A 26,508-nucleotide genomic window follows, 5' to 3' on the forward strand; every position below is an offset into this window, starting at 1 on the left:
AGGCTTCCTACTTTCAGGAACTGCCAGAGCATCTTTTCGCTTTGCAGTGATGCTTGCTGGATCTTGTTCTGACAGTAATTCAGGAGATTTCCTGATCCCAGGCCCTTCTGCAGCTCAGCTGACCGCATGAGGAATTCAGGTTCTGTGGTGACCTGACTGATGAAGACTAGGCGGAGGCAAGGCTGTGGCACCTGATGGGCAGGGGTGCTGGGGAGGCCAAAGGTAACCAGCTTCCCCCCAAACTGTTGAGGAAAAACAAGAAGGGTGAAGGCAAAAATTAACACCAAGTCAGGATCATAGGGAAGGCTATCTATTGGTCGACCCTAGGATAGGAAAGCAATAATAAGAGAACTCCTGGGGGTAGAATAGGATCAGGAATTCAGTAGTGAATGTACCCCCACCCCAAAACCACTCCTGCACTTTCAGCGCCATCAGCTTAAAACTTCAGTACATGGTACTCATCTTTTCCTCACCTGTCCTGGTACCACCTTTCTCCCAGTCACCTGGACTAAACTCCTTGGAATTATCACAGTCTTTTTACCCACAATAGCTGAGCAACAACAAAGTTTTCCTTCCCTCTTCTTGTTCAATGTCTCCCACGCCCAGTGCTAGCACTGGTCTTTTCCTCCTCCATTCCAAGCCTTAGACTACAACCCTATCCCTGCTGCCATTCAGGAGCCTGTACTGGTTTCACAAGGCCCCAGAGAGAGCTTTAGCTCCTCTGCCTAGAGTGCACAAAATCTTTCAAAATCAGGGCCAGACCTGCGTCTCCGGCACCTCTCTCTCTGTTCATTCATATGATCACTCCGCATCTCCAAAGTGCCCAGTTCATTCCTGCTTCTGTGCCTTCAACCACCACAACAACCCCACCTGAGAATCCTTCTCACCAAATGAGGTACTTTATATAAAGCACCTGGAACAAAAGCAGAGCCCAGGAAAGTTCCTTTATTCCAGCAGTTCTTCACCTTGGCTGCACATTAAAACCACCTGGGGAGCTATCCAAAGTCACCAGGCTGTACCCCAGACAAAAAAATCAGAAGCTCTGGGGGTGGTACCGGGCATCAGTATTTTTTTTAAGTTCTTCAGGTTATTCCAACTGCAGCCATGCTTGACAACTACTGCTCTAGTCCCCAACCATTCACTACTACCCCCTCCTTAATGAATGTTCCCAGCCAGAATTCTTCACCACTCTTACAGCACAAAATCTACATTACAGATTGTGCTAAACAGAACCATCTTAACTTTTGATTTGTATAATACTCGACAGTTTTACGAAGTGCTTACATATATTCTTATTTGAGTTTCATGTCAATTCACAAATAGAAGCTCAGCAGGTCCTACTATCCCTGTTTTACAGATAAGAACACTGAAGTCCTGAGTTAAGTGACTTGCCCAAGGTTACCCAGCTGGTAAGAGACAGAGCTATGATAAGAATTCAGGCCCCTTGACCTCAGAGTTCTTCACCTCTGATGGGGTTAAAGACGGGCACCATGGAGGAGGGTGGTATTTAAGCAAGCGACCTTGAAAGGCTGCAGTAGGATTCAATGTTCAGGAGAGAAGCTGAAGGGTAAGGTACAGGTGGAGGCAGCAGAGTTGAGTTATTCATAGAACAGAAGTAGACATATATAACTGGAGTAGAGCGAACACATGAGAATAAGGTGGGAATAAAAACTGGAGCAGGACTTGGCCATTTTGGGGGAAGTGGAAGTTGGACAACATCGCCTGTTTTAGTGCCTTTTTTTTTTTTTTTTTAGTTCAGCAGAGAATTCTCCAGGGCAGGTAACTTTGCGCTGGATCGAGATGAGCTGGTGCAGGCCCAAACGCTCACATAAGACGTGGTGCTCTGTCTCGGCCTCAACAGGTGGGTGCGTTTCAACTGGACAGACGAGGGGCTGAAGTGCGTGTTTTGCCAGATCTACTGGCACCTACATCCTAGGGGCATCCCGGTCCTGGAGCCCCAGCCTTGGTCATCCTACAGCAAGAGAAAGACTCTCATGGAAACAATCTACAAGAACTATCATCAAATTCAGCTGAAGCCAGAGCAGTTCACTTCCTACCTGACACCCCCAGAGGTGGGGTCCTCCAGCTAGGAGCCTGTGGCCACACCCCACAACACCTTCAAAGACTTCCAGTGTCCTGTCCTGTAACTGTTCCACAAGGCCCATCCCCCCAGCCACTAAGTGGCCTCCTGAACAGACAGTGTGAAGAAGCTGCCCGCTGCTACAAAGGACCTGGGGGAAGAGGAAAGTATCCCAAGGTCTTTTCTCTCTGGCTCCAAAGATAGTTTCCTCTCTTGGATCTGCAGAGAAAGCCTTTCCTGTGTTGCTGCCCCAGCCTCTTCCCTACACCTCTGGCGCCTAAGCAGCAAGCCCGGCTGTGCTGGAGTCACCATCATCTTCCTCTCCCCCACTCCACTGGGCTGGATGGCATGGACGGTTTGCTGACCTCTGTTCTCCTGGGGCATGGGAGGTGGTGGGTATCAAGTTTTCTAGCCTCTTGCTCCTGTTGTCTCAAGGAGAGATTCCCATTTCTCCTCGGTCCTTGTCTTAGCTGTGTCTCAGTGGACCACAGATAGATGGACTGAGGCTTAAGAGGGGAATGTTGATGGGGAGGTCTGCAGGTACTGTGAAAATCCTTCCCTCTGCTGTCCCCCACTGGGAGAGGTGGGGTTTGGGTTTGGAATGTGAGAACGGCACAATAAACTTGATGTTTAGGGCAGTGCTCCCACCCCCCCCAAAAAAAACTGGAGGTAAATGGGGCTGTGTACATTTGGCCTTGAGTCTATAAGGCAATGGCGGGGGGGTCAAAGGTTTTGAGCAGAGGAGGGAGAGGATGAAATCTACATTTTTTTTTCTTTCCTGCTTTGTATTCATCCTGTTCTTTTTGTATTCTAACTATGCCTGGACTCACTACCAGTCCATGTATGTAGATGTGGAGAAAAATCAGATGGAATCTCAGACAGTTCTCCATAAATGAGAGTTCTAAAGCAATCAATTCCTTTTAGACAGGACTGGCACAGCAAGCAGGGTGAAGGGGTAGAGAGGGAAGCTACAGCAACTCTCTGCTTGAGCAGTAAAGTGGGACCTGATCTCAGACACAGGCAGTGAGAATAAACCTCTTACAGAACACAGCTCCATGCTGGGCACACAGTAGGCTTCACACACACACACACTACACTTACAGCAAATGAGACACCTGCTGGCCTTCTCATCCATTTGGGGTTTTTTTTCAGGGGAGATATCAATGATGCTTGGGCCACTTGCTCTGGTACCTGCAATGGTGGGAGATGCTGGACTTTGCTAAAGGAAGAAGAGATCTGAGGGTAAAAGGACACCTGCATCACCAGTGTGGAGTGGTGGTTAGCCAGGAACTCTACCTACAAACTCCATTTTGGGAGGGATCCTTGAGACACCCAATTTGGCCTACAAAGGCAGGACTCTCATATTCCAGGGGACTGGTAGTGAGGATGGGACTCCCATGCAATAAGGCTCTTGGAAAGCCTACTGCATCCAATGTCTACAGTGGAGTGTGGCACAAAACGGATCTATAGGAGGCAGGGAGGAAAGACAGTTCATACTTCCAAAACAGTGAAGGGTCCTAGCATGGAGGTCCAATTTCCCCAAAATACCGCTGGGAACATCCAAGAGCAAGAGTCAAGGTAAAGGCCTCCTTTATATTGGGCAGGAACTGACGTCCTTCCGGGAAGATGGGCACTGGAGCAAAGGTTCAGCCTTCCCAAACCCAGGGCTCTGGTCTCCCAAGTCTCCAATAGTCCCTACTTCTTCCCAGGCTTATGTCCTTCCCTCTCCCGCCAAACAGAGACAGTCCCTTCCCTCCAGCATTCTCCACCAAGCCCTTCAAACCTTGTCAGCCTGTCTCATCTGCTGGACTTCCCAGCTCCTACCCATCACAGAGTATAAACTGATCCAGCCGTCGAAGGAGGCAGCAGAGAACACTGGAGGGTCCCAAGGGCACCACTGCGCATCAAAGCACCAGCTGCTCAGTGTGGGTAGCTTATACACCACCTAATATGAGGGAACACAACCATTAAGGAAACCTTGACTTAGGTAAGGAAACCCAGAACACACAGGTGCAGCCGGGACTCCCCTACCGTCCCAGCATGCCCACAGAAGGGCCAGCCTACCTCTCTGCTCTCCAGGTTCCAGCACAAGACCTGGTTGTCCTTGGCACTACTGAACAGTAGCTCAGCGTCAGCCTGACTCCATGACACTGACAGGATCCCCCTAAAAAGGAAAGGAAAGAGGAACTAACGTTTGCTGAATGCCTACTGTGAGCAGGGTGCCTTATGTATCTTGGATAAATCTCATCCCCCCAAAATGAGCAGTCTGACTTCATTTTACAAATGAGGAAAATGAGGCTTTGGAGGAAATTAAGGAACTTTCAGCAGTCAAGCAGCCAGAACCCAGGTCAAATCCCAGAGCCTGTGCACTAGGCACTATACCACTCTGCCTCCTGCAGGCCACTGAAGGATGGCCTGCTTCTCTTCCCTGATTGTACGGTAGGAATTATGAATCAACATGAATCAGGCAAGCACCCATCCCTATGGGTGCTTTTAGCCCAGGAGGGTGGTGAGGACCTAATGCTCAAAAGTCCCCAAGGGGCATGGCCCTTGAGTTAGAAAGAACAGACTATGGGGCTGTTTTCTCTGCTGTAGGCCCAAGAGCTACAGCTTCAGAGGCAGGCCTGTTCACAGAAAAGACAGGAGCAAAGGTTCCCTTATTAAGAACTCTTGAAGGAGGCAACCTAATCACCTAAAGAAATGAGTACTGTCCTCACATCAGAGCTTGGGGACTCTCCCAGGGGGACTAAACATTGGCTCCAGTATTTCTCATGACCCTATCCCCACTCCCATCTCTGGAAGTTAGATGGAAACTCAGGCTCTTTTCCATAACCTCTGGGTCTAAAGGAACTCCTCTTGATTGGACCTGGAACTAGAACTGGGTAACTATGTGTTCACTGGGATAGCTTTGAAGCCAGGGAGAATGTCTGGTAGCCAAAGTGAGGCATGCATTGCCTTCTACCCAGGTCATTTATGCCCCCGCCCTCCAACAAGGATGTGGATGGGGTTTGAGATGCTGCCTGCTGTGACTCTCCAGCACCTTCAGGGGTGAGGAGGCAAAGCACAAGTCCCACAGATGAATTACTGGAAGACGATCATCTTCTGAACATAGCACCAACTGGGTGGCCATGTCTGGGTGCCAGGCCAGGCCTGAGCAGTGCATCTGTGAACAAAGCAGACCCCAATGGGCCATGTAACCTGACTCTTCTGGTTATGAATCTTTTTTGTCCAGCTGAAATGGGACCTCTCTGAGGGTAGGCTTTGTGTTTCTCCTATGTGACTGGGAACACCACAGCCATCGGGGAATGAGTGATGACCATAGCAAGGAGCACCAGAAGCCTCCAGATCAGCTCAGTTCAGCTTCCCTAAGCTTTCACTCTCAAATGGAAACCTGCTGAGGCTGGATCCACAGGTGTAACAGCCGAAAGCAGAACCCTCGCCTGGGGGAGAGCAGCTCCAACACTAGGCCTGAGAGAGACAGCAGAGCCCGAGCCTATATTCTGCCTGTATTCAACTCACCCTGTTGCTGTGATCACTGACTTTGATGATAGGTTCATTCTTCCTGAGATCCCACACGACTGCCTTGCTGCTGGGGTGAGCAGAAGGCAGAATGTGTTGAACCTGACGGTTCCAAGAGAGTGCCTTGATGTCTTCTGGGGGCTGCTGAGGCAGGATGTGCGGGGGGCAGGTTGAGGACAACCTGTCACCCCTGGACCAAGAGACAGCTGCTCTTCCACTGCTCCCAACCACCCAGAGAAAGGCCAAGAGTAGACATGGGGCTATCCAAACCAAGCCAGTCTCGGGAAGCTGGGAGGGGAGTTTTCCAGAGAGGATGCTTTAGGAAACTGGTGTAGAAGCTGAGAGGACAGATGCACTTGGGTTTTACTCCTATCCCAAAGTGCTCCTGAGAGGATAGAGTCAAGATTTTAAAACAGCCCTCTCGTCTCTGACAAGAGAGAGAGGGAGAGGAAAAAGGTGAGGGAGGGAAATATAGACACCCAAGACCCCCAGAGAGAATGAGGCAGAGAGAAAAGCCATTGATACTTTTAGGACACAAGGTGCTATCAAATTCATACTGAACTTACCTCATGATACTGTAAGCATAAGAAACAAAAGCGAGGAAGAAAAAGATGGGCGCAGTTACAGACTGACAAGATAGGTACACTCAGAGACAGAGACACACGAGTCCCCCAGCCACATGGGGGAACCAGATACAAAGACAACGCTGATCCTCCCCCCAAAAGGACAAGGGTGTATCTGGGTGTCCTACTCTTGCCCCTGGTCAGCTAAGCTCAGGGCCCAAGCTTGCCTAAGCTATACTACGATAAACAGTACGTTCACGCCTTCTCTCAATGTCTTTTACTCCCCTCACCCTTCTTCATTTGCCTTCCAGAAACCCCTGGGTCAGTTAATGACCACAAGCCACCCCCAACCCGTCCCCACCCGACTCCAACTCTCTATTATCTGGCTGGTAGGCAGCACGTTAGTCTGTGGAGCTTTAGTGCCCTCCAGTGGTGAAGATGGAAATCTCCTGTGGGCTGGCTGCCTCCATAATTCAACGCTCCCTGGGAAAATCAGGTGCACACTCTTAAGCAGCAGCACCAGAAGGCTCCTCACCTATGACTTGGATCCTGGGGTCATTGGCACACTCAGGTTATTCAAATCCCAAATGAAGATTTCTGAATCATTGGCCCCTGAGGCCAGGAGGTTGCCCTGTATGAAGGAACAGGCCTTTGGAGACACGCCTTCCCAGGAAGAGATGAGAGCAGAAAAGGGGGAAGGAGACCCACATGCGGGGCTTCCAAAGCCACCCCCACAACAACCTGGGAAGGGCTCAGAGTTAGAGACCACAGGTCACAAGCAAACACTTCCCTTCAGATCTGTCAGCCGTGTCTGATTAACTGAAATGTAGTACCTGGAACGGATCAAAGTCAAGGGCTCTGACAGCCCCCGTGTGCTTCTGTATCTGGGTAATCACAGGCTCCTTTCCCGAAGACAGGATGTGGGTCACATTGTATAGAGTAAGCATGCCATCATCCCTGCCGCCTGCAATAACCCCAGAGCCTTCCAGAAGCCCATTGCTAAAGCTCCCCCAGATCAGCTTGTGAAACCTACAAAGAGGAGGAACTGGCATCAGCACCAACTCAGGTCCACGTCAGTAAGTAGAGAATGGGCATCTTTGCCAACCTCTGACATTACGCAGGCATCCCCACCCTTGGTCAGGGCCTGCCTGTCTCCCTCATTTCCCAGACACAGAACAGAGGTCTCCTCTGCCTGGTCCTCCTGCCCTTTGGCTGAAAAAATGTTCCATCTATGTTACACTAGAAGCCAGGAGGCCACTGCCACGGAGCTGGGGGAGGGGTGCTTTTTATGTTTTTGTTAACATTATTGGGTTTAATATAAACCCAGTGATAAACACTTCAAATAAATTACTTCTTAATCCTCCCAACTCAAATCACAACTAACACTTATTTTGATAACTTCCTACATACTAGGCACTAGTACGTTTTAAGTGCTTTACATGTTTTAGCTGATCAACAACCCCATGAGGTATTAACTCCATTTTCAATTGAGGAAACGAGGCACAGAGAAGTTGTGAAACTTCTGTATATACAGTTAGTAATTTTACTCCCATTTGACATCTAGGAAGTGACAGAGTCAAGGTTCAAAGTTAGGCCCATCTTATGCCAAAGCCTGAGCTCTTAACCTTCATAAAATATTGTCTTCTATTTAGAGCAAGATCCAAACTCTTCTATACCTGAATAGAAGCAGATTCCTTAGGCCAACAGTTGCTGTCCCCTCTTCCCTCTTAAACTGGAAGTGAGAAAAGATCTAAGGACTTTCCCATCCCATGCCTCTCCCATGTGTCTAGTCCACTGGAACTACCATGTGGATTCAGTGGGCCAGCCCTAGAGACACAGAGGCACAAAGAATAAATGCACTGTTTGGGGGACACTTTTCTGGCTTTCTGAGCATCTTTCACACAAGAAAGAGATGGACCCTGGGCTCCCTGCACACAAGTATGGGTCCCCTGCAAAGCCCCTAGGGAAGGCATGTGAAATCCCCAAAGGCTCACAGGTGGTCTGTCCTCCATTTCACTTGGCTATCCTACTAGACGAGGATATTTCTGCAGCCTTCCGAGAAGCCAGATTTCACATTGAATGATGTCGTAAGATCTCTAACTGAAATTAAATGTTCCCACACCCTGGGAACAATCAGCAAAGAAATTGAATGGGGTGACCAGGCAGGAACCTGTTTGGCCAGTCATTAGAGCAGAGCCAACCTGTCAAAAGTGAAGAGCTGAGCACTAGTTCAGACCAGGTCAGCATCTGAACAAAAACAGCAGAGCTGAACAAACGGTGGGTCTAAAGCTACTGTCAGAAAGGCTATATTTTCTAAGGTTGCGCTGACCTTAAAAGGACAGAAGAATGTGTTCCATGCTGGCTCCAGAGGCTGCCATGTCATCCAGGGGCTAGAGCTCAGCATGGGCAGAGGGCAAGTCAATAGGTTAGCCAGAGAAGCCTCTAATAGGTCACACAGGAAGCAGAGGTAGGTATGGCCATGGAAACTCACATGGGAATGCAGTGACCGTGGTATGGTCAGAGCACATGACATATAAAATCAGAGTAAAAGGTAACTGAGACCATATGGGAGTCACCAAAGGGTCGGAGAAGAGGGCCCAGTTACTTTAGAGTGGCTGAAATGCAGAATACAGGGTGTGACAAAATGATTTTTCTTTGTGTAAGCATGCAGAAAGTACATTCCTATTGTTAACACTTCACTAGTAAGGGTGAAACTGGAGCCCGAATAGCTGTGATAGACAACACCTGGGAGAGGGGGAACACCTGGGACGAGTCAGGCAAGGAAGGAGACTTGATCAATCATCTCTGCCCTGCAAATGGACAGTCGTGTGTGTGTGTGTGTGTGTGTGTGTGTGTGTGCGCGTGTGCGTGTGCGTGTGTGTGCGCGTGCGCGCATGTGTGTAAACAAAGAGAGAGCACACAAGCATGTGAGCAAATGTGACAAAACATTAACAACTGATGAGTCTAAATGAAGGTATATGATTGTTCATTGTACTATTGTGCAACTTTTCTGTGTTTGAATATTTTAAAAATAAAAAGTTATAAAACAAAAAAGATGGCCTTTGGCCTGCAAATAGGAACTAAGAGATTTAAGTAGAAGGTATAGGGAGACGAGTTTGTATAGTAAGGTGGGAACTTTGAAAACATGAGAATACACATGGAATTCTCTGCTAAAGAGCTTCTCAGGATAATGATGGCAATGATGGAGACCATATGGCATCACAGAATGAGGGGTGGCACCTAAAGAAAATACAGGTTCCCGATTCCCACCCAGACCTTGTGAAGCAGAATTTCCAGAGACAGGCCCTCAGAATCTACATTTCTAATAAGAGCCCCCCAGGTGATTCTAACAAGCTGCCAGGGTTAGGAACCTCTGTACTAGATACATCAGACTGCACACCAGCATAGAACAATGGGAAGAAGCTGAATGCATAAAGATGGAACCAGCCCCAACAATCAACTCATGGCTATGCTCCTGGCAAAAAGAGAAAAACAAGGCTGGAGAGAATAAACTGAGACCTGTGAGATCAGAACGTCGCACCAGCTAAGCTCATCTGAGGCCAAGCTTCAGCTACCTTATGATTAGGAATATGTGCTGTATAAATTCTTGCTCCCATGATTTCTGTACTTCTTTGTTTTGGATTTTGATTTTATTTGCTTAGTGAAGTTCCTTATGAAAAATCCCAACCTCATGTTAGTGGATTAAAGTGAATATGAGTTTGTCCACATCCTGGCCAAAATAACTGAGGAAATCCAAGTTTCCTTAAAAGTCAGAGAGATGAGGGCAGTGCTCCAAGCTGGAGAATAAAGACACTGGGGTGGAGCGATGGCTGTCTGAGAGGAGAACTACTTTTCTGAATGCCTAGTATGCACCAGGCTACTATATGCCAACTATGTTACTCAAATTTACAGTAGAGAAAACAGGGTCAGAGAAGTTAAATAATGTGTCTGATAGGACAGTAGATGGCAAAGCTGGGATTTGAACCAAAGTCTGTCCAACAACAAAGCCCATGCTCTCTCCTCTGTGATCTTAATGTCTCTAGAGAGAAGGCAAGTCTTAGAAACAAGAAAATTAGGAGTAGTACCAAAACGATCTTTTACTGCTTAGTGTTGTCCCTTACAAAGGCACCTAAAGAGGGGTCACGGTGCTCCCCAAGTAGCTAGAACTGAGATAAAGGTATTGGAAGATAGATCACCTACTTTCTCCATGTTACTAGAGGATGGGTCAGACATAGGTTACAGTGGCCACTCAGAGATCTAGAACCTCAGTGTAGACAGAGGTAGAGTGCAGCAAATCACCCACTGACCCCTGAACTCACTCAGCCACAGCAGCTACGTCCTCAACTCAAAAGTCAATACATAAACAATGTATTATTCTCCCAGATAGCTTTCTTCTTGAGTGAGATTCATCGAACAAACCAAACATCACTTGCTTCAGTGCACATGCTAATCCATATTGATTCTGATTGCATCCAGTGGCATTAATTCACACACTCTCTTCACTCTATTTATAGCTTAAGGCTGTCCCTTATCTACACCCATACCAGTGTTTCAGAACATTTCTCTTTCAGTCAGGTATTTCTAAATAGATAATATTTCTCTGATACATCACGGGTTGAGGATAAGGGGATCTTCAGGATTCAAATGTGGTTGAGGCATGGGTCTGGTAAAAAGGGCAGGCAATGGAAGGGGGAAGACTTTGAAGAGTATGTTTAGTTAATAATAAAGAGATACAGAGAGGCATTTGTTTAAAAAAAAGGAAAAAAGGAAGGAGACTAAACTAGAAAAAGGGAAGGAGAGATTGAAGATAAGACTTAAATTTGGAGTTCAGTAGATTCTTAGAAGTCATCTTGTACAACCTCTTCTTTACATATAAGTGAGGAAACCTAAGATCACTGATGGAATTCAATTTGCCCAAAGTCACATAGTTTTAGCCAAGGTAGCAACCCAACACAACTGTGCTTTCCATTAAACCAAGCAGAAGATGATACAGAAAAGAGGAAAGCATAAAGCAAAGGATGGGCTGCCCTTTGTCTACCCTGATCATCTTGGTCAACTGTCTGTGATGCTGACTTTTGAGTAAGTGACCTAACCCAGGCTGGAACGGAAAGAAGTGGGTGTCTTAAACCCTGGAGTGTCTAAGATGATTTCTTCAGAAAGGCCCCAGCCGAACTGTGTCAAAAGTAATCCCTTAGGTCTTTGAGAATAAGATTCAATCTTTAGACACAATTATAGAGGTGGAAAAAGGAAGCTAACTTCCTTTTTCCAAATAGGAAGCTAACTTCCTTTTTCCAAATAGGAACAAATAGGAAGCTATTTGTTTTGGTTATAGTCCCCAAATTCCTGCAGGGCAGAGCAGGGTGTGAGGTGATGCTTCATGATTCCTGAATACAGTACCAACATTTCAAAAAGTGTCCCTTCAACCTAGCTGGCTGCCAAACAAACAGATTGTTACCCTTGAAAAGCTCTTAAGGCACTAAGACTAACTGAAGACTAACTATAACTAACTGAACTGGTGGACATGAATGCTCCGTTTGGTAATCCAGAAGGTTCTAATATCACTCATTTATTCCACAGATATTTTTTAACCACCTAATGACAGGCACTGTTCTAGAAGCTAAAGATACAGCAGTGAATAAAACAGACAAAAATCTCTGCCTACATGGATCTCAGGATTCAGTTTCAAGGTTTCTTAAGCAATGACATTGCCTCTTTCTTAGGAACTCCTAGCCCTAAGGAGCCACTACTATGCTGAAGCTGCTGCTTGGCTGGTCAAAGAAAAGAGTCCTTGTGCTCACTGCCCCTTTTCTTATCTTCAGGAGTATAAACATTATTAAATTAGCTCACCCCTTTCAGCAGCCCTTTCTGAAATGCTTGCTTAGAGGCTAAGAATATCTCATCATTACTGGTAAACCCGCCAAGGCCTGCTCTTCAAAAGGTAAAGGTACTGGAAATACAAAGAAATGTTAAAAACTGCAAAATATGGGATACTGTAACAAAGTGATATAGGAGCTCAAGAAAAGGAGAACAAAAACTAACTTTCATTATTAGGTTAAACCATGAAAAGAAAGAAGAGGGTACTTCTGTCTAAATATCTTAATCTAATCACTCAGATGGACCAAAAAATGCACAAGAAGATGGAGAGTTGCATTCTAGACCAGCAATCTCTAAAGTGGATGGGCAAGATAATCCTCTGGGCTGTAAGAAAAAGATTTATATTTTTAATATTAAAAAGTAGTACAGTAATACCTGTATATTATTTATACTAAATATATACTTGAGTACAGTGAATATTCACATTTTTCCTGATTGTACAAAAGTTTAGAGATCATTGATTCAGACTGTAAGCCTCATCTTTACACAACCTGTAAAAGAACAGTTGAATAATAGAAAGAAGGTAGGTTTTGGAGTAAGACAGGCCTAGACTTAAATCCTAGCTTCTCAGAGTTTTGGTTCTCTCCTATGTAAAATGGGAATAATGGTATTTTTTGGTTAGGCTCATTTTGAGGAATGAATAAGACATTATACAGAGCCCCTAGCATAGTGCCTGGAATGTATGCATGTGCTTGGTGAATGCTAGTACCCAACCCTGTAAGCCTGCCAGAGCCATGAAATCCATGAGTGCCCAATCGGTGCCTGACAGCAATGAGGAGAGGATCATTCTTTCGCCTCCCACTGGCAGACAAGGAAATACTGTGTAAGGCTGTTATGTTCACAAGAGCTAAGGGAGGAAGGAGCCAATTCCTCTGTGTTCAGAGACAGATCAGGTACTTGTGGGTCCAGGCTTCTGTGAGGCGTCTCTATCACATGATTCCGCATGACGCTGCTGCTGCTGACCACAAAGGTTGGAGTGGGTGTTTTCAAAATCCTCTTGCAAAATAAACCCAGAGTTAACTTCTCTCCTACTAAAAGACCATTCTCCCCTCACTTGTCTCCTCATGAGCCCTGAGAAGCACATACTACTCCCGGGATTCCCCATCAGGGTCTACATCAGGATCTGCCCTGCATACCCATCAAAAGTTCAGACATAGTACCTGCTGGAGGGAGAAAGGACTCCCTTGCATTTCAAGTCCAGAGAGGGGTCCCTGAAATCAACCTCAAAGATTTCCAATGTGCCATCTGTACTAAAGGAGGCATCTAGCTGCTGGGCAGATGTTCCTAGGCACAAGAAAAGTCAGGAAGAGGCAGCATATGAGCAACAATATATGCATGGATTTGGGGTATAAATGGTTAAGCAGTAGAGAAGAGAGGAACAGGAGAGGACTGGATATACCCTTTTTCAAATGGTAGCTCCAAAGAAAACAAGAAAGCATGAGGTGCTTAGCCTTAAGCCAGAGACCAAGGTTGCCCCCAGGTACCAGAAACTCCTAATATCCCTTTGCATATGCTGCTAGCCAACCCCAGATTTCCATGACTCTAAAACTTTCTCTGAAGCACAATAAAGAGCCCTGGATACTATGTTTCCCTTCAACCTATGTACTCAGTGGATCCTTATCCACAGTAGTGGCTAGCTGGGCTCCACACTTGGACAGCTGGCCGCTCAAGTTCCTTCAGCTTCATGGTCTGTCCTGTAGGTGGCAGAAAAGTGACCCTTTTCCTCAGCCTACTGAAAATAGAAACCAGCAAGCTTAAGGGCCAGATCAAGGGGAACACCTGTGGACATGAGACCTTGTTTCTCTCTCACCACCAAAGAATGGGGCATTTGGGGGCAACACAGGGTAACAAATACATGACCGTCTGCAGATCTGTAATGACAGTTCATTTTCCCAGTTACTGAAATCTAATGCTTTAAACCCTAAAAGATATTCAAATACACTAGTTGCCACAGGCCCGAGGGTGATGATAACCATCAAACCAAATAATCTCTCAGTGACCCTATCCAATCCCTTGGTTTTAAACATCATCCATATGTCGATGACTCCCAAATTTATATCGGCAATACAAATCTCTCCTCTGAGCTACAAGTTCTTATATACAACTGCTAATCAAATATTTCTACCTGGATATAGTAAAGATACCTAAAAGTTAGTCTGTTTAAATTGGAATTCTCTATTCCACCATCTCGTCCACCCATCTGTTCTTCCTTCAGTTTTCTTCATTTCAGCAAATGGTACCACCACCCAGACAACTGCTTAACCCCCAAACCTGAAAATCACCGTAGATCCCTCCTTCGCCCTTATTCCCTTCTAATCCATCATTAAGTCTTCCAAATTTCGCCTCCAAGATATACCTTAATCTGTCTATTTTTCTCCATCTTCACCACTGCTCTATTTGTAGATACTATCATCTATCACCTAGATTACTGGTCTTCTCCCTGCTACTCATCCCTGTCACCCAATTCATTCTCTGCATAGCAGCAGGAGTAAACTTTTTAATCAAAAATTGGATTTTGGCATTCCACACTTAAAATTTTTCAGTGGCTTCTATCACACTCAGAATAAAATGCGAACCCCTTTGATCCCTGCTCAAAGGCTCTAGCCTACCACTTCATCTCTTCCTACTCTCCCCCTTACTTATTGTGCTACAGCTGCATTAGCCTTTTTTCATTTCCTGGCGTTTCCCCACTTTAGAGCTTTGTAAATTCTGTTTGCTATACTTTGATGGCTTTTTGTTTCATTCTCTGCATGACTGGTTCCTTATCACATCTTTCAGGGCTCAGCTTCTTACCTCAATGAGGTCATCCACCCAATCAAAAACAGACTCCTTTTTTTCTTCTTAGCAATCTATAATTATATATTTATTTACATCTACATTGTCCACTAATAAGTAAACTCCATGAGAGCTAGCACTGTGTCTGCTTTGTTCTCCATGTTATAACTAGCGTCAGAACAATGTCTGGCACATAGTAAGTGCTCGATAATACTTTATGAATGAATGCAGACATCTATTTTAACTCAGTAGTTTCCAAACCAATTCTAACACATACTCAAGGTGCCATCCCAACAGGCTAAAGCGGCAGGGAAGTTAAAAAAAAAAAAAAAAAAGTTAACACTGAACTTGATGGAGTAAACTTGGGACCCACTGTGACCTGCTTGAGCAAGCCACAGCCAGGTTAGTCTTGACCTACCAAAACAAAAGTTTTATTACTTAATAATATCAAATGACTCTCCAGCTTGAAGAAAGTTTAAGGCTGCCAACTCAGCCGAGATTTCCCGGGGACCTCTAAACACTTGAGGAATATTCGGACAAGATTGTACATCATACTACACGGTCACCAGTGCCACCTGCTGGTCAATACCATTTTCACGTTTCTGGAGAAAGGTCTCTTAAGCGGGAGCTGCAATTAGCCGTGTGCACTTGACATGCATATCTCATTTAATTCTCACAATGGTTCTGGGCGGTCAGTACTGATACTATCCGCATTTTACAGAGAAGAAAACTGGCTAGACAAAGCTGTGCACCCCAACAGCCTCCAGAGCCCAGTGCTTTTAACCATTATACCAGTCTAAACTAAACTCCATGAAGTGTTTAAACCCCAGCCTACAAATTGGGAAGATGGGCTTTTAATCCACTTTGTTCAAAGACATCTGTTCACAAAAAAGGTCCCCGCTGCGGTCAGAATGCCGGGGGCCGGGGGCGTTAAAAGTGGGAGAGCTATGACCACTCAACCAAGAGCTGGACACGCTCGTGCAGTGAAAGAGGACGCCAGCTACCCTTGGCTGTCCAGTCCCTCCGAAGGATGGTCGGCCTCCCCCGCGGCGCGCCGGCGTCAGCACTGACAGGCCTTCCCGCCCAGGCCAGACGCAGAGACCCGTTGCCGACACTGGGCCCAGGCCAGGTCAGGGCCCAGGGCTGATGGGGGAGGCGCCAGGGCAGCGCTGGAGAGAGACCGTCTTCGGGCTGAGGCACCCAGGCGCGGCAGGGAGAACGAGCCGAGTGCGGCCGAGAGCAGGGCAGGCGTCATAGGGTCCCCTGAGAGGCACACCGGCAGGAGCCCCGGGAGCGGGGCGGGCCGGAGTGCCAGCGGAGGGCGAGCGCGCCCCGACACCCTCCCGAGAGAGGGGCGGCGCTCGGGGTCCCCGGCACGGCCTCCCCTCTCAGCGGCCCCGTACAGGCGGGGAAAACCAACCTGCGCGGAGAGCCCAGGCCAGGGGTCTGGCGCGGCGTAGCAGGAGCCGGAGCCGGAGCCGGAGCCGGTCTTCTCTCAGGGCTTCGGAGCTCAGCGGGGCGCTGTGGAAGGCGGCTGCGGAGGGCCAAAAGTAGTCCTGGCCCGCAGGCCCCACCTCCCACACGCGCCGCCAGGCGCGGGGCCCAGCACCCCGCTGACCCACGGAGAACGTTCCCTAATAGGATTATAGCTTTTAATCGGGCCTCCCTCACCTGTCCTGTGATTGCGCAGTGGGTCAGATCCCGCGACCAGTAAGTTCTGGTCTATTCAATTTGAGTCAGGCTCCGCGGGCAGCCTCTGAAAAGGGAAAATAACTCATTATTTACTTATTGAAGCGGAGAAGACCCGGACCTAGCTCCAGGGGCTCTCAGCGGAATCCACTTAGTTGAAAAGGTAAAAAGCAATCTAGGCCATAAAGAGCGGTGAGTGACTTTCTGCAGCCCAGCAACTGGTGCCCCCAACCGGTGGTTGAACTAATTAAAAGCTATAGATGGTCGGGGGGCAAGGTACCAGGGGCTTCCTGGAAGGTTTCAGGGACGAGACAGGTGTCATACGTTGGGGTTTCAAGAAGATAGGTGGACTCCCAGCGAGGAGGAAGGGGCCCAACCGGCTAATAGCGCCCTGGTGTTTCCCATACCATGAATGAAAGGGACTACAGCTGGGGGAGTGGGCTGGATTCAGGTTGTGGAATACCAATTCAACTCTGCAGGTAATTGGGAGTTACTGAAAATTATGGGCAGATATGCAATAAGATTACATCAGACTAGCAATATGGATCACCATGCAGAGAGAACAGAGCTGGAGGCAGGGAATCAAATTAGACTAAGAGAACAATCCAGGTACCAGGTGATGAAAGCCTGGATTAACATAGTGGCAATGATTGTAAAAGAAAGCTGGACAGGCTCTTGTGACTGATAAAAAGTTGGAGGGGGGGTGATCATATATATTCTTTATATTGATTGAGGGAATTATGGCATTTCCAAATAAAATGTTCTGTAGGCAGCTGAAGATCTTAGACCTAAGTTATTTGATTTAAATTTTTAATTTAATGCATGAATTCTACCACCATATTCCAGCCTGATATACCCCCAAAGATGGTGAGCTGGTTATCTTATGACTTATGACGTGGCCCCAAGTCATTGTGACACAGCTCTAGATTTCCTTTTCACGTGGACATGGGAGTTTTGAACTCAGGACAGAAAAGAATTTAGGGCATTGGTGGTGCCTGCCCACTCTACGTACTAAGTATTTCTTGAACTTCTTAGCACAACAGTGGATGAGAAACAGGGTTGAAAACTGAACTTCAGGCAACACCTCGAAGTAGGGAATGAGGCTGAGGTGTCACTGGAGTGTTCTGAAGGAAATCTGAACCAAAGGCATAAGGTCACAGTTTCAAGTAGGACATGATTAAAACAAACAAACAAAAAAGTAAAGTAAAAAAGTGCACCCTTCTCTCAACTCAGACACTTGGAAATTCTTTTCACCTCGTTTTACAAATGCCAGTCTTCTCTTCTAGGTAACTTTTTGAAGGCAATTATTTTCTTGTTCAACTTTATATCCCCAGGACCTATCAGTGTCTGATATATATTAGGCAGACAGACGTTTGTTAAATGATTATCAAATGCTCTAAAGGACAGAGAATGAAAACATAAAAAGCAGTGGAGGGGCTTCCCTGGTGGCGCAGTGGTTGGGAATCCGCCTGCCGATGCAGGGGACGCGGGTTCGTGCCCCGGTCCAGGGGGAATCCCACGTGCCGCAGAGCGGCTGGGCCCGTGAGCCATGGCCGCTGGGCCTGCGCGTCTGGAGCCTGTGCTCCGCGACGGGAGAGGCCGCAGCAGTGAGAGGAACGCGTACCGCAAAAAAAAAAAAAAAAAAAATCAGTGGAGACCTTCAAAGAGAGGCATTTCAGTAGAAGTACCCACTCCCTGATATCATAAAGGTCTTTCACTGCCTGAATACCACTAAAGGACCTCTTATCTAGCATGAATGGACTTGCTTCTACAGATCACGTTGAATGTATGCTTTATGAGACAGGTTTTCAGGCAATATCATTGTAATTTAAGAAAATGTCCCTAAAGGGAAGAAAAGAACATAAATTGGTTCTCTTTTAAACAGATGCATTGAAATAGACCCTCAGGGCCTCCCTGGTGGCCCAGTGGTTAAGAATCAGCCTGCCAATGCAAGGGACACGGGTTTCAGCCCTGGTCCAGGAAGATCTCACATGCTGCAGAGCAACTAAGCCTGTGTGCCATAACTACTGAGCCTGCGCTCTAGAGCCCGCAAGCCACAACTACTGAGCCCACGTGCCACAACTACCGAAGCCTGCGTGCCTAGAGCCCATGCTCAGCAACAGAAGCCACCACAATGAGAAGCCCACGCACCGCAACAAAGAGTAGCCCCCACTCACCAGAACTGGAGAAAGCCCGCACAGCAACAAAGACCCAACACAGCCAAAAACAAATTAATTAATTTTAAAAAAACACTTCATTTAAAAAAAAAAGAAACAGACCCTCAGAAACATGGTTTTTCTCTTTCTAAGGCTATTATAGGAGCTTGGATGAATCATTAAGGTAGTGAAAGCCATGTGTAGGTTCATAAGTCAATGACTATCCTCTAATTAATAAACATAAGTAATGTCAATTTATCAATTTATAAGAGTCTAGGATTCAGAAGTTGCTTTGGAATAAATACATAGTCTTTTTTTTAATTGAAGTATAGTTGATTTACAATGTTGTGTTTTTAATAAATACATACTTTTTAAAAAATTAATTATTTTTGGCTGCGCTGGGTCTTCGTTGCTGCACACGGGCTTTCTCTAGTTGCGGTGAGCGGGGGCTACTCTTCGTTGTGGTGTGCAGGCTTCTCATCACGGTGGCTTCTCTTGTTGCAGAGCACGGACTCTAGGTGCATGGGCTTCCGTAGTTGTGACACACGGTCTCAGTAGTTGTGGCTCACGGGCTCTAGAGTGCAGGCTCAGTAGTTGTGGCGCACAGGCTTAGTTGCTCCGTGGTATGTGGGATCTTCCCGGACAAGGGCTCAAACCCGTGTCCCGTGCGTGCATTGGCAGGCAGATTCTTTTTTTTTTTTTTTCAGGCAGATTCTTAACCACTGCGCCACCAAGGAAGTCCCAAATACATATTCTTATAAGAGATATAAGATTAGAGGCAATCACAGCCCTAGGCCAGTCCCAAAACACCTATTTATCCTATAATGTACTTGAAACATGTTAGAGTATTGTTTTTTAGCTAACCACTTATTATTAAAAAGGTTTTTTATGGGAAATAAACCTTGTTCCAACTTGTGAAGTCAGGAACATATCTTCCTTCTCCCACAACCCTGTAGATGGGGAAAGGAGCTACCCTTACCACCTGCTGTACAACTGGAACCCTCAACTACTTTTCCCAGTGAAATTAGCAAATCAACATTTTCTTGTGCTTAAGCAATGGCTATTCCTGGGGAAATGAGGCACAGATACCACAGTACTAAGTTTTATTAGCGATTTCATTAAGGTAAAATCTCTAGGATTGAGGGAGTCAGTCAGGGGGCACAAAGCCCACGAAGCCTCCTCAGATCTCATAGTGAACCACCGGCTCAGGTTCTTTGTGGGGATCGCCACCTCGTTCCAGGTACAGATTATTGTAAGGATACTGCTTTGGTCCCTAAGAAGAAAACACAGGTCAGCAAGAACAACATATATCTATGTATCCAATACCTGGCTACACCCCACTCTGAGTGAAGAATCACACACAGTAAATGGGTACACGGTAGCCTTTGGTCAGACCCAGCTGGGCTAGAACAGCAGGGACAGCACTCCTCTTCCCCGCTCAGCCCAAGGCAGAGAGAAAGCCTAGATTGTAAGAGAAGTGGTGCCTACACTGTTTGTGTGTGTGTGAGTGAGAGTGAGAGAGAGAGGGAGGGAGAGGGAGAAAGGAGAAAGAGAGGGAGAAAGGGAGAGTGTGAGGGAGAGCTTTCTAAATGAGACGACGCATCCATCCATCCCACTCTCTCTCGGGGTCGAGACAGACTCAATCTCCTTTAAGTCACTCAGCCTCTAATGGTTCCACCACTAAAGTGGCCTAGCAAATGAGGCGTGCAGGAGCAACAGTGGGGGAAAGCACAGAGGAGACACGGCTCGGACGTGCTTTAGGGGCTGCTGGCTTTACCAACAAACAGCTGTCAGAGAACACAGCTCAAGGGGAGGAGAAAAGGGTGATGTGCTTACAGAACTGAAAAATGGAAGAGCCACACTGTGTTTCTTGCTCTCCTGAAGTGAAGTTAGCGCTCACACCAGCCCTATGTGCACTCTCCAGCCTGGGGCCCCTGGGGGCTTGGTAGGAAGGCTTGTGTCAGTGCACACAGACACACACGCTACCGTTAGGACATTGATTATCTCAGCACAGGTAGCACTGTGCAGCCAACTGCAAACACGGCAGCCTCCTGCTTTCAGTTCCTTTCCTCACAATCTATCCTGTAGACTACTCCCAAATTAATCTTCCTAAAAACCTAGGCTTCTTTATGGCATTCTTCTGTTCAGAAACCCAACATGGCTCCCTGCTGCCTAGAGGCAGACCAAGTCATCCCTGTACCCCCAACCCTTAGCACCTTCTGTACCTGGTGCATGATAGGGGCTTCATAAATATTTACTGAATTAGTGCATTACTATACCATCAAGTCCAGATCCCTCAGCCATGCAACCTAACTGATCAAACTCACTTCATATTTTTTTTTAACACAGCTTCGACAACTGATTTCCCAGGACATCAAGATTACCTGGGACCTTGTTAAATATTGATTCTAGAACCCCATTCTGGAATTACTGAATTAGGCTCTCTAGGCAGTAGAGCTCAGGAATCTGAATTTTTAGTAGCTCTCCAGGTAACCAATGCAGCTGGTTATCTAGGAACTATTTATAAGCCTATTCCACTCCAGCTAACTCACTGTCCTCTTCCTTTATTCTATTTTCTCTTGCCCCAAATGTTCTCTTCAACTTCTCCCCACCATCTAAAATATATATATTTTAGCATCTAGCATAATCCTTCTCCTTAACAGCACCTGATACCCCCAGCATACACATTCACTACACACATATATACACAAAAACTGTGCCAAATTCCTATATATATGTTCCAATGTTGCTCATGTCATGTATCTAAATTTTCTTCTTATCCAAATTAAATGTCCTTAAAGCTAGACAGTATATTTTCTTTCTTTTTTAAATTTATTTACGTAGAGTTGATTTACATTGTTTGTTAATTTCTGCTGTACAGCAAAGTGATTCAGTTATACATATATATATTCTTTTTCATATTCTTTTCCATTATGGTTTATCACAGGATACTGAATATAGTTCCCTGTGCTGTACAGTAGGACCTTGTTGTTTATCCATTCTATTTATACTAGTTTGCATCTGCTAATCCCAAACTCCCAATCCATACCTCCCCTACCCCCCTTAGCAACCACAAGTCTGTTCTCTACAGACAGTATATTTTCTATGTCCTTTACATTCTCTAAAATCTAACTGTCCATGCTTGCAGTAAACATTTAATTGCTTCCAGTACCCTACAGGAAGTGCCCTTCACACCGACAAAGGATAAGCTTTCAACTCGAGATTCCTTGACTCTACCTTAAAAGATCACTTGCTGAAATATTATTGTTAAGTACAGTTCCCAAAATGGCAACTCTAAAGACTAGCTGGCTTCTCCATTCTCATTCCTCACCTAGTCCTACAGTTTCTTCTCACTCAGACTGATCCAAGATGCAGGCAGGAGCAATGCTCTGGTACTTGTACCAGGCCAGTGGGTAAGACCCTCTATAGGCCTTACCAGGAAGTCAAGCTTGGTATTGGCTGGATCCCTACTCCAGAGACTTCATTCCCTCAGGAAACAAGGCTAAGTAAGTATGGCTGAGGGAGCACTTCTCAGATACTCACCACAGGCTGGTAGGTGGGATAAGTCTCCCCCACCCAAAACATGAACAGCATGAAGGCCACGAAGCCGAAGAGGTGCTTACACATGAGATTCCAAGAAACAGGAGTGGGGGACGTGTCCACACGGTTCCTGATATACATGTCTAGGTCCCAGTGCATCTGAGACAAAAAGGCAGATCACTGTCACATACTGCTCTTCCTGCAAAAGGCATGCAGTCCAGAGTGATTAGAGCCTCATAGAAGGCTTGAAAGGCATTCTACTGCAAAGGCATTCTACTGCCCTGGGCAATATTCTGAGAGCCACATCTGAGATACTGTGGCCCACAGGACTGGATGCTGGCTTATGTCTAGGTTCTGCTGACCAGAGACAGCTCAATCATAGAAGTTCACAACTCTTACAATACAGAGCTTTGACTCTTACAATACAGAGCTTTGATTACTCCCAGACATCCCATTCCACACATCACACAGGGAACATCAGATCTCAGATTGCTGGACCTCGCTTCCTTGGGCAGAAACACTTTAGTGTTGCTTGGGCAGAAAAGTACCATTTGAGCTACAGAAGACATAGGGAAAAGGAAGGAAGGTGAAATGGGATATGGTTCTCTCACCGGTTCACCCCAGTTCAATCGCAGCTCTGGGTGGTCCCAGTCATACCACGGATCCCTCTCCTGCTGTGAGCGGTCAGGGAGCTTTGGATAGTCCCCATACCTGAGAGACAGCAAGAACTTCTGGACAGGGCTCTGAGCAGCCTCACTCAGACAATTCACAGTCTCCTCATCTCAGAGATGAAAAACCAAGTGACAGAGATACTGCCTCCCCTGAGGACAGGGGAGCTGACCTTCAAATCAAGATCTCAATTTTTTTCCCTGAGGTGTACATATTGAGAAATGCTGAGTTAAAGGGCCACTGGTAAATATCCCAAATTTCCCCCCCAAAAGACTGTGCCAGTTTACATTCCTACAAATGGTATAAAAGAGATCCATTTTCCTGAATACCTTCCAATACCAAATTTATCATTAATAAAATAAAATGTTATTTGATAAGTGAAAAAAAATCTCAATTTTTACTCACTAAGCACAGAATAACCGAGGAAGTCCACAAATTTTCATTAAAAATTTATGTCAAACTCTGAAACATTTTAACATATGTAAGCTTTTCTTATCTTCTTTCAACAGAAAGAAGAAAAGTCATGCAATGTTATAATGTTAGTGCTGGAAGGGAATTTAACAATCAATCGCTGTTTCCCCCATTAGACAGAAAAAGAAACTGAAGTTTAGAGTCTGAACCTAAGATCGCCCAGTTAATTGGAATGAAAACAAAAGGGTACAGATTAGAAAAGCACTTTTCATAGCAACTGTGTTTCTCAACCACAGAGTTGACATACAACTCCAAGTCTCAAACACCTCATGGGTCTTCATGATAAGCTGGATTTTTCCCCAACAAAACCAGGTTCAACTTATACAGACTGCTACCGAGGCTGCTCTTGTCCACAACACAATAAAAGACATAGGAAATGATGACAACTAGACATGTGTCACAGAAAGTGATTAGAAAACAACAAGACGAATAGGAGCTGCTGAAACCACGGCTGAAAGAGTGATGCTAGGACAGAAAATGAGGGTGATGGTAATCAACTCAGACAATTAACCACAGGGATGTTACGGGGGTGCGGGAGCAAAACCATCAACTGGAGTTAAGGGAGTTGGCTATTTAATCTGCTTTAAAGTTACTACGACTTCCACAGTGCTAACAACAAAATATTTCTTAAAAGAGACATATACATGATATAGAGTACTCCATCTACAAATACGGTTCTCATGACAGGAATCCAGCTCCAGCCTGGTCACGTGCCTGGATGACAGCACCTGAGCCCAGCAGATGCTCAATCTAAATGAAACCTTGCGCTCTGGATGGAGCCAAAGAAGGTTCCTGCTATTCAGGGGTCCTCAAGGGAGCTATTAAAACCTCAGCTTCTTCATTTGAGGAAACAGCCTGAGCCAAGGAAAAAATTGAAGTCCTCTCGGCTGCAGCTGCTCACCCATCCCCTCCCACCTCCCTCCACGGAGAAAAGCGCCCACACCGTTGACTCTGAGGGGATCACGAAAAGGTTCGGGGAAAAGGGTCAGAGTTGAGCTACCCAACCCAGCCGAACTTCTCCCATCACTACCCAGGCGCAAGCAGACCCTATCTCACCCCATGCCATCATCTGGGTATGGCTCGTAGTCTTCCACCCGCATATTATACTTCTTGGCTGCGGCAGCCCGTTCTTCTGGGGTCCTGGGATAGGGTCCCGGGAGCATGTCCTTGGTAATATGGGAGGCTGGAGAGCAGATGAGGGCACGTCAGAAGCGACCCCATTCCTCCTTCCACTCTGAAGGCTTCAAGCTGCGGTGGCTGCAGACACCGGAGCCCGAGGCTTCGAGGGACGAACAGACCCTCCACCTGTTTTTCTGAATACACCAACTCCACCCGTGCCCTTGCCCGGACTCGCCCGCCGCGGTATCCACAATACCCAGCCTCCGTCCGACATACCAAACCTCAGGCACCCCTCTCCCACACTGAGGCCTCGCCCGTTCTCGCGGACCTGTCCGTGCACCCATCGGCACCATGTTTCGGGATGCCCTCTGCAGCCATCGGACTCCCAGGACCCCCGCCCTGGCTGCCGCCATCTTCACCTTCTTCTCGTTTCACCCCGCACATGCGCAAAGACCTTGTCACGGCGGCCGAGCCGGGCCAAACGTGACAAGGGAGAAAAGTCTCAAAGGTTCAATAAGGGCGGGGCTTAAACGGTGCTAGGAAGCCAGAGGGAAGATGAGCGGTTGGATAGAGGCAGAGAGGGAAAGCGGGAAGGAGAGAAAAACAAGCAGGTCACTGCTTTGACATTTCAGATCGTTATGTCCCTTTTCTACCTCAGCTGACTTAGACGCATCCAGGGATAACGGGCACTCAGAACCTGAGCATCTCAGGTGGACAGCTGACCCACCTACCCCAGGACCGGTACAAGTAAAAGGAGCCTGTCAATCTCTTTTCTGACTGCTTGCCTTTTTCCTCTCCTTCACTGGCAGTTCCTCCTTCCATCCCCAAACGTGATCATTCTTCAAATTCAGCCCTTGGTCTTTCTTGTTTGTTCTTGTTTTGTTTTCCAAATTAGTTATCTCCTTCAGTTAGATGCACGGTGCAACACACAAATTGGCCCCGAACTGGTTCTTTTTTTGTTGTTTTATTTTGGCCGCGCGGCTTGCGGGATCCCAGTTCCTCGACCAGGGATTGAATCCGCGCCCTTGGCGGTGAAAGCGCTGAGTCTCAAGCACTGGACCACCAGGGAATTCCCCCAAACTGGTTCTTCAGTTTCAGTCTCGTGTTTACATCCGAATGTCCCAGTCACCTCAACCCAACAAATGTAAAACCAATCCTATCATCTGAACCCACCTCAGATTTGCTAGAATTCGCTCAGATTTACTAGGACTTGGATAAATACATTTCAAGCCGAACCACAATTAGCGAACACTAGCCTAACAAAAGAATTGGGGGGGGCATTATTGTTCGCATATGAATATGTGTTCATTTTATCTACACAAGTATGATTTGAATAATTTACAGTACAAATATACACATATTTCCAGGAAGTTCTAGGGTGATCACTGTTTTGGAGTAGAATCCATTATTATAGACATTACCAAATATATATCAGAGCAATAAAAACTGATATATACTATTCAGTATATGAATTTGGGGAGAACTACCTTACAGCAACTTGCCCTCTTGTAAATGAAAATCGAATGGATGTTCAGAATGGTTGGACGACATCTGCATTCAATCAATAGCAAACACTGATCTAATTCGGTCAAGATAGACAAAAATGCCTTTAAGAAGGTAAGATGGTGACACAGGCAGAAAAATCAAATGGTGCCAAGCAAAAGAAAACCGTCTTTGATTTCGAAAGAATTCAAGTTGCCATATATCTTTTGCCGAGGCTTTCGGAGCAATCTTTACCCAACGTCTATCTATCGGACAGTTGCTTTTCCTTCTGACTTCCTTAGGTGGGTCAAGTTTGCGTCTCTCCCCATCCATCAGTGTAAAATTTAATGCCCCACTAAACTTACCTCCTTCTTTGCCTGTTGTGTAGGCCTGGGCACACTGAGGCAGCAATAATTTGTGAATTGGTTAACCCGATGATCACCCCTATTCAGTGGGACTAAAGTCTAGTCCCGGGTCTTCGGGGGCGGAGCGTAGGGTGTAGAGCTATAGGTTACCATTAGGAGGCGCTCGCCCAGGGCTCGGCCCCGCGTTCTTAGTGTCTGGAACGCTC

The 26,508-nt window shown here is 46.4% G+C and overlaps 2 protein-coding genes across 4 annotated transcripts; both read right to left on the reverse strand.

Moving 5' to 3' along the window:
- Positions 1-100: 100 nt before the first annotated feature.
- On the reverse strand, positions 101-16,209 carry LOC101284575 (protein transport protein Sec31B). Its single transcript, XM_049697127.1, is given in 12 exon segments — positions 101-242; positions 1,829-1,972; positions 3,182-3,271; positions 3,377-4,025; positions 4,145-4,244; positions 5,101-5,243; positions 5,600-5,743; positions 6,166-6,174; positions 6,698-6,793; positions 6,996-7,191; positions 13,197-13,336; positions 13,660-16,209. Coding segments are annotated over 9 exon segments (1,059 nt in total). The 5' UTR covers positions 13,723-16,209; the 3' UTR covers positions 101-242; positions 1,829-1,972; positions 3,182-3,271; positions 3,377-3,857.
- Positions 16,210-19,480: 3,271 nt separating this feature from the next.
- NDUFB8 (NADH:ubiquinone oxidoreductase subunit B8) lies at positions 19,481-26,464 on the reverse strand. 3 transcript variants are annotated; one of them, XM_033425797.2, is made up of 5 exons: positions 26,303-26,464; positions 24,393-24,519; positions 22,808-22,907; positions 22,280-22,395; positions 19,481-19,929 (listed from the first exon to the last, which is right to left on the reverse strand). In XM_033425797.2, the coding sequence occupies exons 2-5, from the start codon at positions 24,497-24,499 to the stop codon at positions 19,689-19,691; spliced, it is 564 nt and encodes a 187-aa protein (XP_033281688.1). In that variant the 5' UTR covers positions 24,500-24,519; positions 26,303-26,464; the 3' UTR covers positions 19,481-19,688. The 3 variants fall into 3 exon arrangements, with proteins under 3 accessions (XP_033281688.1, XP_049553080.1, XP_004268505.1); XM_049697123.1 differs by lacking the exon at positions 26,303-26,464 and adding an exon at positions 24,784-24,959; XM_004268457.4 differs by lacking the exon at positions 26,303-26,464 and adding an exon at positions 24,784-24,943 and having other exon boundaries at positions 19,746-19,929; positions 22,200-22,355.
- Between the last annotated feature and the right edge of the window lie 44 nt (positions 26,465-26,508).

Source organism: Orcinus orca, chromosome 14 (assembly GCF_937001465.1).
Source record: "Orcinus orca chromosome 14, mOrcOrc1.1, whole genome shotgun sequence".
Classification (NCBI taxonomy): Eukaryota; Metazoa; Chordata; class Mammalia; order Artiodactyla; family Delphinidae; genus Orcinus; species Orcinus orca.